The sequence below is a fragment of the Mustela erminea genome, chromosome 1 (genome assembly GCF_009829155.1).
Source record: "Mustela erminea isolate mMusErm1 chromosome 1, mMusErm1.Pri, whole genome shotgun sequence".
NCBI lineage: Eukaryota > Metazoa > Chordata > Mammalia > Carnivora > Mustelidae > Mustela > Mustela erminea.
In genome coordinates, this window is record NC_045614.1 from 42928536 (window position 1) to 42949130 (window position 20595).

Consider the following 20595-nt stretch of genomic DNA (forward strand, 5'->3'; position numbering starts at 1 on the left):
TAGGACCTAATTTTATTGCTCTAATATGGTAATTACATGCATGATTGAAGTGATAATGTACTTTTCACTTATTCATTTAGTCACAAAACACTTATATCCCAAGCACTGTTGGTGATGCAAATATTAATAAAATGGAGTTCCTATTCTAGAAGATCTGTCATATAGAGGAAATGAACCAGGCATATAAATAAGCATATGAGCTGAAAGACACTGATCCACTTGAGATAGACCATGTTTCTCAAAATTATACATAATTATAACCCAGGGCAGTTGTTTAGAAATGCAGGTTCCTGGGCCCAGCTTTTTCCATATGCCAGAGAGATAGGGCCCAGAAATACATCCTCATTTATTTTTAAAGATTTATTTATTTATTTTTGAGAGAAAGAGAGAGAGTGAGCGAACAAGCAGGGCATGGGGGGCAGAAGAAGAGGGAGTGAGAAACTTAAGTGGACTCCATGCTGAGCACGGAGCCCAAGCTCAGTCTCACGACCCTGAGATGGCTACCTGAGCTGAAACCAAGAGTCGGTTGTGCAACCAACTGTGCCAGCCAGGTGCTCCAAATCTTCATTGTTAGTAACTACTCCTAAAAGAATTTTGATACTCATGGTCAAAGATGCCCTTTGAGAATGGGAATCAGCGTAGAGGGAGAGAGTACTTAGAGTAGGTTACAGATGTGCAGGAAGCTGCATTTGAAATAGAACCAGAAGGGTTGGGGCGCCTCGGTGGCTCAGTGGGTTGGGTGTCTGTCATTGGCACGGGTCATGATCCCATAATCCTGGGATCAATCCTCATGTCAGGCTCCTTGCTTAGTGGGGAGCCTGCTTCTCTCTTTCTCTCTCTCTGCCTCTCCCCCAGCTTGTGTTCTCTCTCCCACTCTCTTTAGTAAATAAATAAAATCTTAAAAGGAGGAAAAAAAGAAAGTATCCAGAAGGGCTGCTGAGATGTGATTGGGTGCAGAGACCCGGGCCCAAAAAGTGGGGCGGCAGTGTGCCTCAGTGAGGAAATTGGGTAGACAAAGGCATTGTCTGCATTCTCCTTACTTTTATTTTTATTATTAATTAGATGTTCCGGATCCACCAGAAAACCTGCAGTTGTCTGAAAGACAGAACAGGAGTGTTCGACTGACGTGGGAAGCTGGAGATGACCACAATAGCCATATTATCGGTAGGGAGGATGTGCAATAACTACGCTCCTTACACTCCTGAGTCAAAATTAATGTTAAAGCCATTTTTTCCTTTTTTTTTTTTTTTTACCACAGTTGCTAGATTATCCTTCTTAAAACATTCTTTAAACTTTTTACACTGTGTGTAAATGTTATTATGACTTAAACACACTAAATCCATTCTAATGTGTTTTTTTTTCCCCCTTGTGCTTCTACTGCCAGAGTATATTGTTGAATTTGAAGGAAACAAAGAAGAACCTGGACGATGGGAGGAATTGGCTAGAGTCCAAGGCAAAGAAACAACGGTCATGCTGTCTTTAGCCCCATATGTCAGATACCAGTTCAGGGTCATAGCTGTGAATGAAGTAGGGAGAAGCCAGCCTAGCCTGCCATCAGACCATCATGAAACCCCTCCAGCAGGTGTGTGGCTTCTCACGTGAGGTTTCTGAGAACGTATTTTAGTTTTGCTCCATCTTTCAACATCTTTTTAAAAAAAATTTGATAGTATGGGTGTAGAGTTTTAGATTTCTCCTACTGGAGAGCTTGAAAAGTTCTGTGAACTGATAGCACACAAATATTCAAAGTATATCAGATTGATAAGTAGTATATAAATGTTTGATAGAGAGCAGGACATTACAGGGAGGTACATGGGCAAACATTTCTCTGAGTTACTTGTGATAGCTAAGTATCATGTTAAGATCATATCAAGTATGTTATAGTATGTTATAAACTGAGGTTCAATATATAGAAAGGTGGCTTTCTCCCTTTATTTTTCTTTTCAACTTTTTGAGATAAGACATTTTATTCATTATAGGCCTTGTTAACACTTTAAAATATTTAATATCATTAATTTTTTACATACAGTGTATTTATTGTCTCTCAATATCTAAACAGATATCTGATATCTATCTGAATTTCCAGGATTTTTTTTTAATCTTAAGAATGATTAATACTAAAATTTGTGTTACTTTACTGTCATTGGTCAACAGTATGATCATAGCATGGTATTATTGTTTTTTTCCCTCTCTGGCGCAAAATACATAAACTAGGGTATAATATTTTTTTTTTTTTGGATTGAGGAAAAAGTGAGAAGAGATAGTAACTGAATCAGATACTTGTGTGATTGAAGCATAAGTTGCATTTGGCACAAAAACTACATTAGCCCTTTCTTATTAAATGGTTCCATTTGAGTATATTTCACGGAGACATAACCTGCTCTTACCTCTTTGTAGTCCCTAAACAGTTGGCTGTTGAAATTATAGATGATGTTTAATTTTATTAGCTTAGAGGCAGATAGTCACAACACACATTTCTAACAATAATTCTAATAGAAAAAGGGAGGCAGATTTAAAATTAAAATGTTTATTTAAAAAGTAGGTTTAGGATTTTTTAAAAAAAGGTTGAAAAATTTAAAGAGCAGGTTTAAAATGGAGATATCTAAAGTGAGTCTTCTCCTTTCCTCTGAATAGTAATTGTATTACTTCAAGCATGTGATTTTACTCCTTTATAATATATATATATACATATATATATATATATATATTTAAAAGCTACCTTTTAGGTCATGGATGGGTTAACTAGCCTTGTGGTAATCATTTTACAATATATATACACATAAATATAAAATGTGTATCTATAGATTGGATACATATATACATACATCAGTATGTATGTATACACACACACATACACACACACACACACACACGAAATTATTACATTGTACACCTTAAACTTACACAGTGTTATATGTCAATTACATCTCAGTAAAGTTGGTAAAAAGATAACTGCCTTAAGTCTTTACAAGCTGGGCCAGATAGAAATAAATGAATATAATCAAAGTTGTTTAAAAATCTGATTTAGGGGGAGTAGGGTGATATGCTGATTAAGCTATGGACTGTAAATTGGAAAAAGTAATTTTAATACTTATAATTTTTCAGCTCCAGACAAGAATCCACAAAACATAAGGGTTCAAGCCTCTCAACCCAAGGAAATGATTATAAAGTGGGAGGTGTGTATTCTCTAGTGTGTTACACAAAACACTACTTTGTTTTCTTTTTTGTGTTCTTTTAGGTCTGCATGCCAAGTGTAATGGTAGAAAAATATTTTTTAAGAATGAAGATACAAGATTTGTATGTTTTATAAATATATCTCATTTGTATATTTTGCAGATCATTGTGATTAGAATGTTATGAGATATGGTTAAACAGTGGTTGGTAAGTAATGTCAGGAAGGGTATATAGGTTGACTTAATTGTGGTCTATTATCAAAAGTTTCAGATTCCTATTATTTTTATAACTAATATCCTAAATCATCACTTGTTCAAAAAAAATACTAAAAAACTTCCCTAAATTTTTATACATGGTCTAATAAAATTATGCATATCGAAAGGATGTCTGCCAAATAATAGCCAGTACTTATTAAGCCTATGAAGCATTTTGTGTGCTCTTTTCTGAGAACAGTTGTCATTAATGTCTTTTTCTGGATATAGGAACTGCGGTCGGGCTGGTAGGCAGCCTTACCCGCCACTGTACCACTAGAATACCACCAGAAATCAACAAATCTACTAGATATTTTGGACTTCAAATTGCACTTTTCACTCCTTTATGAAATAGAGCTTTGTCTTTGAATTTAGTGTAAAATTTTGCACCTGCTCAGAGAAGTTTAATAATTGTTTTGAGTGTCATTTCTAATTCCTTCTGTAGTAGTGGGTAACTTTCTCCCCTCTCTGTGTAGACCTATTTATGAACAGATAATTTATCCTACTTGAAAGTAGAATACCCATTCAGACATTCTGATGAATAATAGACTTCCAGCATTAAATTCATGAATCCTGCATAAATGTAGAAAAGTTGAATGTGGGAATATACTAATTTATTTCTATACCTCTTTCCAGATAATGATTTTGGGAAGAATTTTAGGATGTGTAAAATTTAGTCTGATTTTTTTTTTTTACTCAGTATTGTTATGTCAACACTAACCCATTATTCCACTACAGTGAAACTAAGTCTTGCAAATTTTAAATTTTAAAAAAGGTGGTAATACACAGAACCTAAGTATAGTCAAGAATATTATTTCTTTCCTTGAATTTGTGGCCATACATATTTCCTACCACATTGTTTTCATAATTACTTAATTTTTAATCTGAAATTATGTTAATATCTTATTCTTGTAGAGTATCTGTCTTTTTCTCTCTTAAGTTCCCTAGCAATTTCCATAAGACCGATGATGTAACTGGTTAGATGAAGATAATAGTATGTAATTATCAGGTCAGTTCCTCAGAGAAGCACACCATGTTCCACCAACATCAGCTCATTAATCCTCACCACTTCTTCAGAAGGGAGACTGTAGCTAGATGGTATCAGCCCTACATTTCACAGAGAGAAGCTGGGACTGTCATTTTAATGACCTTCCCCAGATGTCATGCACTCAGCCAGTGATGAAAAGAAGACCCCTGTCCCCACCTCCTCTGATCTGCTATCTTTGTAGGGGGCCTATTAAGAATTTGCTATGGTTTTGTTGCCAGTTGTCTGAAAGCCAAATACAAAATAATCCTGCTGTCTCCTCTAGAGTCTAGGCACCAGAGAGCCTAGTAATTTAGGTAAGATTTTTCTTGAAAGTGCTAAATATGGTGGCAGTTTATTTTAAAATTTGCAGATCTTTATTAAATATAGCTGTTTTCCTTAGAACAAAACATGCGTAAACTGAATAATTTTTTTAAAAGATTTTATTTATTAATTTGACAGACAGAGATCACAAGTAGGCAAAGAGACAGCAGAGAGAGAGAGAGAGAGAGAAAGGAGGCTCCCTGCTGAGCAGAGAGCCCGATTCGGGGCTTGATCCCAGGACCCTGAGATCATGACCTAAGCCGAAGTCAGAGGCTTAACCCACTGAGCCACCCAGGCACCCCTAAACTGAATAATTTTACTTGTGCTCACTTATTTTTGGTAGAGACTGAAGGAAATTGTAATTCCGGATTATAATCTGACAATAAAAGCTCGTGGCCTGATATATCTGAGCACCGCTCAAGCCCTTGGTGGATTAATATCCATATGGTAGTAAAAATTACCTTGGTGCAAAACTTAGAATGCAAAGTATAAACAATGATTGTGAAATCTCTGAAGGTTTTGTTTTGTTTTGATGTTTTTTCTCATAGCCATTCAACTTGGAGTTAGCGTAGACTTGAAATTGTTTTGCTGATACCAGCACTACTTTCAACTTAGTTCCAACCAACCCATCTAAAAAATTTTAGTAAGTTAGACTGAGTTAAAAAGCACTGCAAATTCTGTAAGAAGACATTGTATATGACATTATTTTATTTTACTTTATTTTTGGAGGGAGAGACAGCAAACAGTAGGAGGAGGGGCAGAGGGAGAGAGAATCTTAAGTAGGCTCCACGCCCCCCCAGTGTGGAGCCCAGTGCAGGGCTTGATCTCATGACCCTGGGAACATGACCTGAGTGGAAATCAAAAGTCTAATAACAGACTAAGTCACCCAGGCACCCTGATATATATGGCATTATTGAATACTCATACATACAGACAAAATTACCATTTATATAAGTGAGCCTTATAATCTAGGAGTTAAGTCACATTTTTATGTAATTGATTCATTTAAGTGCATATTCCCATTTTTGAAACGTAACAGGTGATTTAAATTACGATAATTATTTTTAAATTATTAAAGTATTGCTTGATTAAAAAAGAAAAACCAGAGTGGATATAATGGCTTCACTAAGTGGCTTGCCACCGTGTCTTACTCAGCGTATCCAGGATAACACTTGATGAATCTTGCCTTCTGTCTTAGCCTTTGAAATCCATGGAGCAGAATGGACCAGGGCTGGAGTACAGAGTGACCTGGAAGCCACAGGGAGCCCCCGTGGAGTGGGAAGAAGAAACAGTCACAAACCACACCTTGCGGGTGATGACGCCGACTGTCTATGCTCCTTACGATGTCCAAGTCCAAGCCATCAATCACCTTGGCTCCGGCCCTGAGCCCCAGTCAGTGATTCTCTATTCTGGGGAAGACTGTAAGTGATGCACCTGAAACTGCTAAGCCCTTCAAGAGCAATTTCTTTCAAGTATATTGCATTTCAGTTAATGACCGTTTTTGAGCAGCCACTGCACGCAAAGAGGATGTGCTAGCTGTGCAAGATAAAAAGAAATATAGCACATGGTTCCTCCTTTCAGGTTGACTGCAGGATAGCCGATCACTATAGAGTGGTAAGGAATTCTGTGAAAAGTTTTAATTTTATTCAATTTCCCAGTAAAGCTATTTCTATATGAAAGATCAAAGACCAGTTCTCATCACTACAATTAGTTAAGCAGCATAACTGTCGTAATGTTTCCTGTTACATTTGTCCTTACTTGTCGAAGACTTTCTAACAGCCACCTGTGCCATCTCTGGCCTCAGTTGTATTTTTGGAACCTCCCTAATGCAGATGAGATGCAGACTGAGATTTATCTATAGAATTACACATACAGACTGTTTTGAGGTATTAGTGATCTGCTCCCTATTAAATTCTTAGACCCATAATAACTGCTACAAATAGATTTTTTAAAAAAAAGGAAAGATGGTGTATTCCATGTCACTACACAGGAGTTATTTTCATGGTTCTTCAAGTATCCAAAGTAATATTTTGATCCAAAAATGGAAAAAGGTTGAGAATCTGAAATTACTAATTCCTTATTCACCTACTACCTAAATTCTTCTACCCAAATAAAATTACACTGGGCATATCACTGTGAGCTAAGATATTATTGGTCTTGCTGCTCTCCATTTGGTTTATTCTTCTGTAGTTAGGTCCCCTGTAGAATGGGGATGATAATAACCCCACTTCATAGGGTTGTTCTAAGGATTATGTGAGCCACTCCACTGAGCCAGTCCCTTAGAATAGTGCACATACATAGTGTATGCTCAGTTAATGGTAGCTGTTGTTATTAATAGACCGATCAAGCTTTCAAGTAATTTGTTAAATTGTTTAGTTCCTTTGTTTCTAAAGGCAAGATACCCACAGAATATTTCACTGGACACTGGATCCAGGGGTAGACTGTCCTCTTCTAGAAACCTGTTTGGGCTCTGAAACTCCTCTGTAATGAGAAACTCTCTTAAGTTCTATTTGGAATCGATTTCATAAGAGTGCTTTGCTCAGATTAAGCAATATGAAAAATCACCTTTTGAAAAGGATCCTAATAATGACATTTGAGGGTTTTAAAAACTCATCATTCTTATGTGCTTAACAGATCCTGATACAGCTCCAGTGATCCATGGGGTGGACGTTATAAACAGCACATTAGTTAAAGTGACCTGGTCGACCATTCCGAAGGACAGAGTACATGGACATCTGAAAGGATATCAGGTTTTTATCATAGATTTTCTTATTTCTGAATTAATATCTTAAATCAAATAAGAACTGATCTTAGAAGAAGCCAAAGGAGAATCTGCCACCATGGTTGATATGTTAAAGGAATCTTATTTCCATTGCAGATAAATTGGTGGAAAACAAAAAGTCTGCTGGATGGAAGAGCACATCCCAAAGAAGTAAACATTCTGAGATTTTCAGGACAAAGAAACTATGGAATGGTTCCTTCTCTAGATGCATTTAGTGAATTTCACTTAACAGTTTTAGCCTATAATTCCAAAGGAGCCGGTCCAGAGAGTGAGCCTTATATATTTCAAACACCAGAAGGAGGTAAGAATAACAGTGAAGAATAATGCCAACAATGGGAATTAACCAGTGACCAAATTAGTAGTAGTTAATCAATATATACTTCATATGAGTTAGCTTCTCAGTTGCCACGAAGAACTGGGATCTAATGGAACTTTTTTTTTCTTTTAAAGAAATTTACCAATTTATGAGTATAACTTTTTGGTCTTGTGTTTTCTAGTACCTGATCAACCAGCTTTTCTCAAGGTCATCAAAGTTGATAAGGACACTGCCACATTAACCTGGGGACTACCTAAAAAACTGAATGGAAACTTAACTGGTTATCTACTACAGTATCAGATAAGTAAGTAGAAATCTGAATTGAATCCACCTGTTTCTTTTCTTTTCTTTTTTTTTTTTTTTTTAAGATTTTATTTATTCATTTGAGAGAGTCAGCACAGAGGGAGCAAGAGAGTGAGAAGCAGGTTCCCCGCTGAGCATGGAGCCTGATGCAGGGCTTCATCCCAGGATTTTGTGATCATGACCTGAGCCGAAGGCAGATGCTCGACGACTGAGGCACCCAGGCACCCCTGGATCCACCTACTTTTTTAAAGATTTATTTTTTTGAGAGAGAGCATGAGCAGGAGGGGCAGAGGGAAAGAGAGAAAGGGAAAGAGAATCCCAAGCAGACTCTATGCCAAGCACAGAACCTGATGCAGGGCTGAATCCCATGACCCGTGAGATCATGACCTGAGCCAAAACCAAGGGTCGGATGCTACTGACTGAGCCACCCAGGTGCTCCCGGATCTAGCTGTTAATCCTTCATTTTTGGTTGAGTATTTGGTCTGCTCTGCTGAGATTCTGATGATCACGTTTTGTAGTTGGCTTGCTTCCTTACAACAAAGGATCTGCAAAACGGCTTGCAGACCAAATCCAGGCTGCTGCCTGTTTTCATGAACAGGCCATACATGTCATTCACATTTGTCTGTAGCTGCCTTCTCACTATAGTGGCTCAAGTTGAGTAGCTGTGCCAGAGATTGTGTGGCTCATAAAGGCTGAAATATTTACAATCTAGCTCTTTTCAGAAAGATTTGGCAGGCCCTGTTTTAGAGGAAAAGTCAGTAGGTACCAGAAGACATACATGTAATACTTACATATGAGTGTCCTTGAGAATTAAGAACATGCCAAAGAAAAGAGTAAGTGAATGATATCAGGGAGATTTGAAGCTCACGTAACTTCCACACTGCCTCTTTTGTCTCTGACACGTGCTTCTGGTCGCAACCCTAAATGTACTTCTGTTTGTAGAATCCTCTGTGGGCATCCCATTGGCGTAGGCCTGTTGTTTTGAGAGCATTAAAGACTTTTCTCTGGCCCCTTACTCAGGATGGACTCTGCTCTTGTTTTGCTATGCCATTGGGTTGAAAACAACATGTTTAGAGGAAACGAAGTCATTTTTAATCACAGTGCCTTCAGTGTCTAACTGTCTTCACATCGAAGCATCATCTCAAAATGGAAATTAGGAAACTGAAATCACAGAAATGTTTAGACTGTGAGGACATGCATCCCAAACAGCGGAAACACTAGGACTATGCTGCTTGCAAAAGCCACCTTGAATGATAGAGCTGATGAGCTGCTCTGCCTCCATGTACTTCAAAGCTTGTCGCAATTCAGGTCATGCATGAGTTTTGGCTCCTGATAGCCCGTCTGGGTTGGGTCATATGATTAAACAGATACAGGCATCATTGTAATAGAGGTAGCACTTGAGCATTTTTTGAGTGTTTGCTATGTAGCAGGGTCAGTACTAAGTACTCTTGCTGTATTTTTTCATTAAAACAGAAAATCTAGGGGCGCCTGGGTGGCTCAATGGGTTAAGCCTCTGCCTTCGGCTCAGGTTATGATCTCAGGGTCCTGGGATTGAGTCCTGCATCGGGCTGTCTGCTTGGCAGGGAGCCTGCTTCCCCCTCTCTCTCTGCCTGCCTCTCTGCCTACTTGTGATCTCTCTCTCTCTGTGTCAAATAAATAAAATCTTAAAAAAAAAAACCAAAAACCAAAAAACCCAAAACAGAAAATCTATGAAGGATGTATTTTCACTATTTTGTGGATGTGAGAATTGAGGCATATAGAATTCACTTATGTAGAGCCATGTAGTAAAATAAGTATTAAGCGAGATTCACACCTAAATCAGTCTTATTTCCCATGCTGGGCTCTTAAGCCTACAGTATTCCATGAACTGGTTTTCAAATATGTAGAAAGCTCTGAAGAAATATTTGAGGACTTTTTAAATGTTAATTTGCTTGGTAAAGCTATGCTTTTTCTTTATCTTAACAATAAAGAAACAACGTTAATTGCATTCCAACCTTTGTGTTGATCCGTATTTAAGATTTAGATTATTTTAAAAACAAATTCCTAGAACATAGAGAGAAAAGTCTGGAATGTTAACAAGGGCAATGATTATTGTATTGCTTAGTATATGGATATTTTAATAAAATGACATAATTGTACACTTACTTTGCTTTCTATTAAATGAGGGAAATATTTTTGGATAATTTATCTTTTTTTAAAAAAACTTCTAAATATTTATTTGAGAGAGAGTGAGCATGTGAGAGAGAGCATGGGTGGTGGGGGTGAGAAGGCTGACCAGGGAGCCCTGAGGACGGGCTTGATCCCAAGATCCTGAGATCATGACCTGAGATGACAAAGGCAGATGTTTAACCGACTGGGTCACTGAAGTGCCCCGATAATTTATCTCTTTTTATTGCTTTGTATGTTCTTAAACAGTTGTTGATTATGTGTCTGAGAGCTCTCTGTATACTTCTCCCAATTTATAGATTGATTATTGTAGTTTTTCAACTGACTTTGTGGTATTTTTATAGGAATGCTCTCAAATATGTGAAGAGTGGTATTTCTTTCTAATTTTCAACATTTGGATCTTTAGTTTGTTCATTTTTCATTTTTGATCTAATTGCATTAAATAGACCAAGGAAGGCATTTTATGTCAAGAGTAAGAGTTTGTTTGTTTGTTTACGTGTATGATATCTTGGACTGAGAGTCAAGAGGATTTATTCTAGCCCTTCCCTTGCTACTAATGGCTGCCCAGTTTTGGAATGTGTTTCATTTCTTGGACTGTTCTTACTGTAATCTTATAATACATTGTGCTCTTGCACAAATCCCACAGTCTTGCTGGTTGCAAATTCTTTGAAAGACACTGTCAAATTCATCTTCTTTCTGAATAGCTCTTGCCATAGTACTTAGTATATGGTAGACATTTTAAGATATGTAATTTATTAATCAGTTTATTAATTTTACATATAATAAGTACTTATTTGGTGCCTCAGATTGAACCAGAAATCACAGAAGAAGCAAATTATTGTCCAAATTATTACACCAAAAGGTTAAAAGTGAAGGATCCAATGAAAATATAATAGAGGGGGAAATCCATCACTTTCAATAGATATGATGAAGGTGGAGCTCCAGTATGGCATAGTGATTAAGAACATGGGCTCTGGGGCGCATGGGTGGGTCAGTAGGTTAAGCCTCTGCCTTTGGCTCAGGTCATGATCTCAGGGTCCTGGGATCAAGCCCTGTATCTGGCTCTCGGCTCAGCAGGGAGCCTGCTTTCTCCCTCTCTCTGCCTGCCTCTCTGCCTACTTGTTCTCTCTCTCTCTGTCAAAAAAATAAACAAATAAATCTTAAAAAAAAAAAAAAAAAAAAGGAGGAACATGGGCTCTGGAGTGGAAAAAACTGTGGTTGGATTCAAATTTTGTTTGGCCAGTTACTGGCTCTAAATCTAGACCTCAACATTCCCATGGATGATACTGTAATAAAATTATGCCTTCGTCACAGAATTGAAGTTAGTTAATGGCTGTGAATAATTAAGATGGTGCCTTGCATACCACAAGCATACAGAGTCGACAATAAGGGACAACATAAGTTGAATTGTTAAGGCATGAATTCTGAGGCATTGTTGTTTGTGTTTCTTTCTTTAGTAAATGACACCTATGAGCTTGGAGCACTAAATGATATCAACATTACAACTCCATGGAAGCCCAGCTGGCGTCTCTCAAACCTCAATGCCACCACCAAGTACAAATTCTACTTGAGGGCTTGCACTTCAAAGGGCTGCGGAAAACCAATCACGGAGGAAAGCTCCACGTTAGGAGAAGGGAGTAAGTGCAGGAGGCTTCTGCATGCTGTTTTTTAAATTGCTCCAAAGGGACTGCCTCAGTGTATATAAGGTCAGGAACTATAATTTTACTTAATTAAGATAGGAGTATGTAAAGTAATGAAGTTATTCATAAGGTTACTAGAGAGGGATATTTTTCTCTTGGAAGTGTTTTCATACAGAAAAATATTTGGCTCTTGCCCTGGTTGATGTTTTGTAAAAATGATCTAATACATTTCATTTCCTTGTCTTGGTTCATATATATATATATATATATATAGAGAGAGAGAGAGAGAGAGAGAGAGATTTATGTATCAATTTTATTTTGCTGTCTACTGGTTGATGCCAAGTACTGGCTTGGAAATGGCCCATCAACCTCTGATTTAATTTCTATAATTCTCCAAATTCAATTGTACTTCTCAGTTTTGTTTTTTAGGTTTTTTGTTGTTGTTCTTTTTTTTTTTTCAACCTAGATCTATTTCTCTTCCCAAATTATTTTGACAGTTATTATTTTAGCAGTGTTCTCGCTAAACTTAAAAGGAGAGAAATTCAGAAGGCAGAGCATAAAAAAGGAAATGAATCAGAGGAACTGTTGCACACGTTAGTAAGTTAAAAAAGTTTAAACAAGTAAGTTAAAAAAAAAAGTTTTTTAACTTGAACTTGAACAGATTTAAGTTGATTAAACCTAGAAGGATATTTGAGGAAAGGAACAAGGAAAAGGAGATGGTAGGAAGACAAATCATTTGCTTATCAGTACTATGTGTCAGAAACTCCCCTGGATGGGTTTCCAAATTTTAGATTTGAAAAAAAGATTAAGTCGATGGAAAAAGAACATAGTAATGAGAAAAACTAAGTTCCCACTTATAAAATATACATATTATTATAAAATTCATTCAAGTATATTTGAATCACTGGCAAGTCAGTGTGTGTGTGAATGGTTATGCTCTGACCTTTATTGTCTGTTTCTCCTTCTTACTTTCCCTACTGTGTCTACCTAATGAAGGGTTTATGTTTTCCTCAGATACCCTAAGTACTCAGAACTCCCCTTTATGGAAAAAGTATGTATACTCAAAGAGTTTCTTCTGAGAAACCCACACATTATTCCCAAGGACAAAATGAGACACCAAGTGAAATGAAGAATTAATTTACCTACTCAAAAGAGAGATTTAAAGATGATAATTGAAAGCTTTTTAGTAATTAAAAGGATCTTATTTCTCAAGAGTTCAAAGTGGCATTAAGTGTTCAATACAAAGAAGTGAGAATAGTAGTAATCTAAATAAGCAACCTCCATATTTTTCAAAACAGGGTTTGAGGCAATGGAGAGGGTTGCTATTTTGTTAAAACCAAGACCATAATATGCATGAGATATGCTAATCCCATTATTGCTAATTTGTAGCAGGTAAGAAAAAAATGCATAAAATTCTCTTACAATAGTTATAGTTACCATATGCATATATGGAAGTATTTAGAAAATTTGGGTTTGGTCGCCTTCATGTTGGAAAAACTGTTTTTAGCAGATGGAAAGCACTGTGTGGTTTTGTAAAAGATGCTGCATCTTCTTTGCAAATTAAAGATGCCGCTAATGTGCTTAAGTATCTTAGAGCCTATTTCTTCCCTACCCTATGTCTCAGGAATTTGAAAATGTTCCTTACTAGTGTGTTTGTGCTTTCTTTCAGGATTCTGCATTTTCAGCTACTGCCCCTTCCCCGGTTGACACTGTTTTCTCTTCTGTAGGCATATCTTGCCGTATTTACAGGAAAGAAACTATAATCTCTTTTTGCCTCTGGATTTCAGCATGATCTTTGGAAAAGGAAAAACACATATATATTTTCACTGAGGAGATAAATCTTGATATCACAAAAAACTCTAAAAATAACTTTTGTGCAAATTGGAATCTATTTCTGCTTATCTTTCTTTTTTCTGGGTCTGCCTAGATAGCACATTTTAAGGTCATCTGGCATTTATTCAGAAAATAGGATTTGATACACAAGCTTCCCCCCCCCACCCCGTCCCGTGATTATTTCCTGGTTGTCACTCTGATTTTCAGGTGGCTCACATTCCATAGTCTAAGAGGGGGGAGATGATGGAGCTAATAAGAAATATTTGTGTCATTCCTGGTTTGAACAAAACACTTGCTTTGCTCTATTTTTCAAAAGCTTGCACTATTTAATGTTATACTAATATTTCTGTTTTTCAAAGTCAAAATTAATTGTGTTCTATTTCAGTGGTGCTTAATCTTAAAGGCTTTGCTCAACTAATATAATTAGCCTTATTTCTCCCATGGTGACATTTTTTTTAATGAAGCCCTTCTGTTATCAGTAACTGTATCATCAATTTCTATTCTGTGGTTAAAAGTTATAACCAAATTTTAATGTGTGACATATACCCATTGACACAGGGTTTCATAACTTTTAATATTCTCAACATGGCATAAATTATGTTTAGTGTACATTATTTACATTTATTATGTTGAGTTGATTCCCAGCAAAACTACAGATCAAATATTTTATATATTTTGTTGCAACATCAGAAATTAGATGTATATTTAATTACACTGACTCATTTGAGATTCTGCTATTTGAGATTCTGTTACTATGAGATTCTACAGTTAATATATTGATACATTCATGTTTCTTTTTTTAAAGTATTAATGTCTCAGAATATTTTAACAATCTCAGTGCATTTCATTTAAAGGTACTTATAAACTGTACTTTATGTACCTATAAACTTACTTATATTTCTATAAATTTCAAGTATTTATGACCATGTTATGATACTATTCCATCAATATTGATAGAGAAGACCAAGACAAAAAAAGTAATATATATTTAAAATTATAATGTTATTTGCCTTAAAAAATAAGCCAAAATGGCCATGTTCAGTTTCCTATTAGGTCTGTGAAAATTCAAATTGTACAAAATGACACTGTAATTTTTTGAAGTCTTTGTTTGGTTTTGAAACATTCATGTGACTGGGCAGATTTATAGTACAATTTTATCAACAAGTACATCATCTTTAAAGGACATGAATTAAATTCATTTCATTTCCTCCATTTCAGGATATTAAGAAAGAAAATCTTGAAATGTTGATATTCTTGATCTCCTGATAATTCAAAAACTATGAGAAAAAAATCCTGCAAATGGCACTCCTCCCAAATAACAGTGTTTTTTTTTTTGTTTTTTTGTTCATTTGTTTTTACTTTTCATGTCCTGCTTTTCAATGATTTCAATTTATATGATTTAACTGTGTACATTTCTTAGGTAAAAGTATCGGGAAGATATCAGAAGGAGTCAATCTTACCCAAAAGACTCACCCAGTAGAGGTATTTGAGCCGGGAGCTGAACATATAGTTCGCCTATTGACTAAGAATTGGGTTGATAACAATAGCATTTTTGAAGATGTAATTGAGACAAGAGGGAGAGGTGAGACATGAGATTATATTTGGGGCCTTCTTAGACAATAAATCTGCTTTATAGATTATTTAATTTACACACTTCCTGTAGTAAAGATAAAAATATGGAGTATGTTAGTTACAAAGATAACAGTCTCAGTGTGTTTTGGCACAGCATTTTTTTATTATGATTATGTTCAGTTAGCCAGCCTAGAGTACATCATTAGTTTTTGATGTAGCGTTCAATGATTCATTAGTTGCATATAACACCCCATTCTCATCATAGCATTCTAAAATTATTGAAATGAAAAATGTCCCGCAAAGATCCAACATATCCTTATTGTTTTCGCCAGAGCAGCTGACTAAAAAAAATCTCCTGCCAATTAACACACATTAATAACAAAAACTAAGCAGAAAAACGAAACAGAATAAAACCTGCAGAAACTCTGCAGCAATCTGCACATAACCAAGGCAGCTTGTGCTTTCGCTTGCTTGTGCTGCTTCTGTGTTTCACTTGCTCTGCCTCCACTGTCCCTTTTTGGTTTTCATCCTCAGAGTCAAATGCAACTTGAGAGGGCCCTTTTAAAAACAGAATGAACCATTTACCAGTATTCCTTCCAGGAAATGTCCTTTAAGTCACATTCCCTCTAGGGTCTTTGAAAGGAAAAATAAAATGGATGCTGTTTTGTATGTTTGAAAATGATGTTTCATTTTCCCAAAGGGGGCATAATCTCAAAGACTGTTTCTAGCATGCAACATGTGACTTCTCTTTGTACAACAGAATACGCTGGTTTATACGATGACATCTCCACTCAAGGCTGGTTTATTGGATTAATGTGTGCCATTGCTCTTCTCACGCTAATCCTGTTAACTGTTTGCTTTGTGAAGAGGAACAGAGGTGGGAAGTACTCAGGTAAAGCTGTTTCTTAATATAGTAATATACTTTCAGTTCATTAAATAGTGTTTTTAGGAGGCATTCTTCAGAGACATCTTTTATTTTTTTTAATTACGCACTTAAAGTCAATGTACTGAGAGGGGGGGAACCTCCGATGTTAACTAACCAAAAGATGTAACATCTAGAATATTATTTTCGCGTGGTTACTAGTCTCTAACAAGGCATATAATACTTCTAACCTATTTTCAGTCTGTAAATTATCATAGTTGTTAAGAACACTGATCACTAAACCACACACACATATTTTAACATCTTAAGAAAGGACCTATTTAAACATGCCTTGTCATGTATTTGTGACCCAGAGAATGTTTGCGCTAGTAACTTTTAATGGTACTGGCTGTACTAGTCTAGAGTTAACCATTGCTGGGAATGCATTTTTTTTTTTATTATGACGTATTAGATATGCTACGTCCTGAATTAATGTACATAAAATATAAATAAAAACCATCAGAGTTAATATAACGGTTGACTTTAATTTAATTCAACTTCCAAATTTATCTTTTAGATATGCATATTATATTGTTGCTATTATTATTATTGTTAACTGCTTAGTGTTCAAGATGCTTTAATATAAGGGGAAAGATTTAGATCCCACTGATATTAGTTTGATGATGTTCAGATTAGTAAAAGTTCTTTTATTGGCTTATTCTTCATTTAGCAAATATTTATTTATTTTTTTCTAAAAAGATTTATTTATTTATTTATTTGACAGACAGATCCCAAGTAGGCAGAGAGGCAGGCAGAGAGAGAGAGGAGGAAGAAGGCTCCCTGCTGAGCAGAGAGCCCAATTCAGGACTCAATCCCAGGACCCTGGGATCATGACCTGAGTCAAAGGCAGAGGCTTTAACCCACTGAGCCACCCAGGTGCCCAATTTAGCAAATATTTATTGGGAACCTATACGTGTATTGAACAATCAAAGAAGAGCACAATTTTAAAAATTTTGTAACATCTATGCATTTGGTGCATGGAAATTTATGCAATCGTAGATCTTATTTTTTTTTCCTATGAGGACTGAATTATTATGAATTAGATTTTCAATGATTAATGAATGTCCTAGTTAATTGGAAAATTTAAAGACATATAGCATTCCTTTTTGAGGATCCCCAACCAGTAGTCTCTTGTGAAGTGTGACTCTCTCCAAATTCCAATGATGGAAAAGAAAAAAAATGTCAGCGTTTTACATTATAGGACAACTACAAGAATCCCTCGGGTCTCTGAAAGTAGTAGTAAAAGATGTCATGAAGAAGGATTGTTACAGGGTTGCTGGGTTCCTCTCGCGGAGTCAAAGAATGAATCTTTCAGGCACAATGGGTGAAGTGAAGTGAAAGCTTATTAAATGAAGCTGAGAGCAGAAAAGAAAGAAAAAAGCTCTCTAGAGTGAGAGGGGTCCTGAATGGGTTGGCACTGAGGACTTCCAGTGGCAATCTTTTATTGAGAACTGCCTAGGAAGCTCGTGGCCTTGAGAGACTTCTGCCATCTTGCTTTGTTCACTTATCTCTTGTTCCTCTCTGTCTCAGCATCCACCTGCCAGGCATAGTTTCTGAGCCTTGTCAGGGGAGTCAGGGGCCTCCTGTCCTCCCCTCCTGTCTTTCCCTGTCTATACCTTAACCCTTTCCCTGCTCATGGGACAGGACCTGTGGGCAGAAAGAGCTGTACTGGGATTGTGAGGAGTGACTGATGGTATTCTTTTTAATTCATGGGGGTGAGGGACAGCACAAGTCTCCAAAGAATCTGGAAACAAGGCTTTCAGGACCTTAAGGGGCCAGCTGCTGCCGAGCTGAGGTTACTTTTAAACATTAAGAGACTAAAGTAGCCACAAATTCCTTGAGGAAGGTCCTGATCTCCATGTTTCAGGTTATCTATCAGTGGGCTGTAAGCACCAACGAGATTTTAATGTAAGCTACATTTATTTTGCCTTTGTTTCCCTATCAAGTAGGAAACTTTTTCTTCCTTTCTTTCTTTTTTTTTTTTTTAAAGATTTTATTTGAGAGGGAGAGAGAGTGAGTCAGTGAGAGAGCACAAGCAGGCAGAGAGGGAGAGAGAGAGGGACAAGCCGACTCCTGTGGAAGAAGGGAGCCCATCACGGGGCCATGACCCAAGCTGTAGACCAGTGCTTACCTCTCTGAGCCACCCAGGCATCCCCCACATCAGGATTTTTGCTTGAGTCTAGTAAAGTGAAATAAGAGCCCCCTGGTTCCTTGTACCACTATTTGGAATAAATCAAATTTGAAATGTCACTTTAACTTGAATATTCTGATTTTGGGGACAATTATGAGTGAGAGAGAGAGCAGAACAGCCAAATGGTTGACTCTTAATCACTTTAGTTTAGTGACATAGATCTGGTATTCGCCTGTACCATCTTTAAAAAGTTTTGGATAATAAACTGTGTATCTAGTAATTTGGTCTCCAGACACCATAACTAAGTTTGACTCTTCCAGTAAGACTTGTTGCCCACCTAGTACTGAATAGTCCCATGAAGACCTGGAACATGCGGTAATTCTGATAATTATCAGGAGAATCCAGGAGATCATTTTCCTTTTTTTTTTTTCCTTAAACAAAGAGGTAACTAATGGGTTGTAGATACAACCACAAAAACAATACAACACAAAACAAAAAACCTGGACTCATAGTATCAAAAAGTTGGAGCAATGCTGTTCTTACTGATTATCCATCTTTAAAAACACGGTTACTATGCCTTTAAAAATGATTTGTGTTACTTTCCCCACTATTTGTTTTTTAGTGAAAGAAAAGGAAGATCTGCATCCAGATCCAGAAGTTCAGTCGGTGAAAGATGAGACCTTTGGTGAATACAGGTAAACAGTGTTCCATTTAAAAATGCATCAAAACACATACTCATCAGGTTATAAGCCTAAAAATACAAAACAAGTATTTATTCTTAAAGTAAAGGTTACACTACTATATCGTAATGCCTTTTTAAAGAATAGTTTGCAAAAATAGGGCCTGTTTCAGAGCAACCCACATCCAGGTGCAGGGGTATGTGTAACCTTACTGTAGGTAGATGTGTGTGCTACGAAACTTCTTAAAGCTCTGTGTTCTATGTGAAAGGACAACATTTCACTATTTTTATTGAAAGTGAGTTATTTATTTGGAGTATTAAAACACCTTGGAGTCTTCAGCATGGCCATTATGGGCCCAAGTTTCATGCAATTTACATCCGTAAACATATATTCTGTGCACCTTCTATGGAGACTTAGCAATGGTAAGTTACAAATCCTGTCCTCAAGAGGGACTTAGTTTTCCGAGGAAAAAAAAACTTACCTCTGCAAATGACTGTAATTAGGTAAGGAGAATGAGAGAGAAAAAAGGGAGCCAGTCCTGTGTACCTTGAAGGGATGCTGATAAAAGGATCCTGCAAAGAGATAAGACAGGCTGTAAAGAACAAAATGGATTGTGGTACTGTCAGCTAGTGGGTAGAGCAGGACCAAACTTCCAGGCAGAGAGGAGTGTCGGACCTGGGAAGAACCCCAGGTATCTGGAGGAAGGAGGTAGCTCTTGAGGATGGATTCACCTTCTCAGTCTCCCGTTGCTCACCGTCTTCCCCTTCCACTTCCATCTGTGTCTTAGCCCTTCCTGTTTCGGAAGTCCTTGTTTTCCATCAGGTCCTCTGTATATTGCCGCCAGGAGAGCTTGCAGCTCCTGGGCTTCTACAGCCTTTAGCACACAGGAGGCCAGAACTCATTTGGGAATAGAGACCTGATTGATTCCAGCGGGTCCATCCCTGGATCCATTACTGTAATCAGTGACATGGCGCATTATGATGAGCTGTTCTGGGTTAACTGATGTACATCTGAGCCTCATTATAGGCTCTACTTTGCTCTATTCTAATTCTTCTTTTTTCCACTTAATCAAAGCTCTCTTTATACTTTTATATTTCTTGATTAATCACTTGAAGTTCTTTCCAGAATAAGGACCATTAGAGGGAGAAGGAGGAAGGACAAAGGGGAGAGAAGGAGGGAGAGAAGGAAAGGGAAGGAAGGAGACAGAGACAGACAAACTTGGGACTTGACCAATTTGCAAATTGTGGCTCAGATTTCATGAGGCAAGAATCATTAGGCACGAAAACTCTAATAATGCCTCGTTCAAAAACCCATTCCCCCATACCCTGCTACCTCTTCAAAAAAGACAAAATCATCCCCTGCGTTATTTTGCCTGGCATCCCATTAATATAATTATTTATGAATAATTTAATTAAACCCCTTTAATCTCTTCATGTTTTCCGTCATCTCTTCCCAAAACTACATGCTCATCCAGAAAATT

General features: G+C 36.9%; 1 protein-coding gene and 1 long non-coding RNA gene across 21 annotated transcripts in view; one reads left to right on the forward strand and one right to left on the reverse strand.

The window, feature by feature from the left end:
- The window catches only part of CHL1 (cell adhesion molecule L1 like), a 215213-nt gene that overhangs the window by 186818 nt on the left and 7800 nt on the right, over window positions 1-20595 (forward strand). For 17 of the 18 annotated variants that reach the window (XM_032325323.1, XM_032325409.1, XM_032325314.1 and 14 more), the window contains 11 exons: window positions 1063-1164; window positions 1385-1582; window positions 3103-3173; window positions 5969-6191; window positions 7405-7520; window positions 7649-7853; window positions 8050-8172; window positions 11795-11974; window positions 15231-15392; window positions 16143-16274; window positions 19058-19130. In XM_032325323.1, coding sequence (XP_032181214.1) covers window positions 1063-1164; window positions 1385-1582; window positions 3103-3173; window positions 5969-6191; window positions 7405-7520; window positions 7649-7853; window positions 8050-8172; window positions 11795-11974; window positions 15231-15392; window positions 16143-16274; window positions 19058-19130 — 1585 coding nt within the window. The remainder of the gene's footprint in view (window positions 1-1062; window positions 1165-1384; window positions 1583-3102; window positions 3174-5968; window positions 6192-7404; window positions 7521-7648; window positions 7854-8049; window positions 8173-11794; window positions 11975-15230; window positions 15393-16142; window positions 16275-19057; window positions 19131-20595) is intronic. The other variant, XM_032325429.1, reaches the window with a different exon arrangement.
- The window catches only part of LOC116579757, a 48646-nt gene that overhangs the window by 12246 nt on the left and 15805 nt on the right, over window positions 1-20595 (reverse strand). The window lies entirely within an intron of this gene.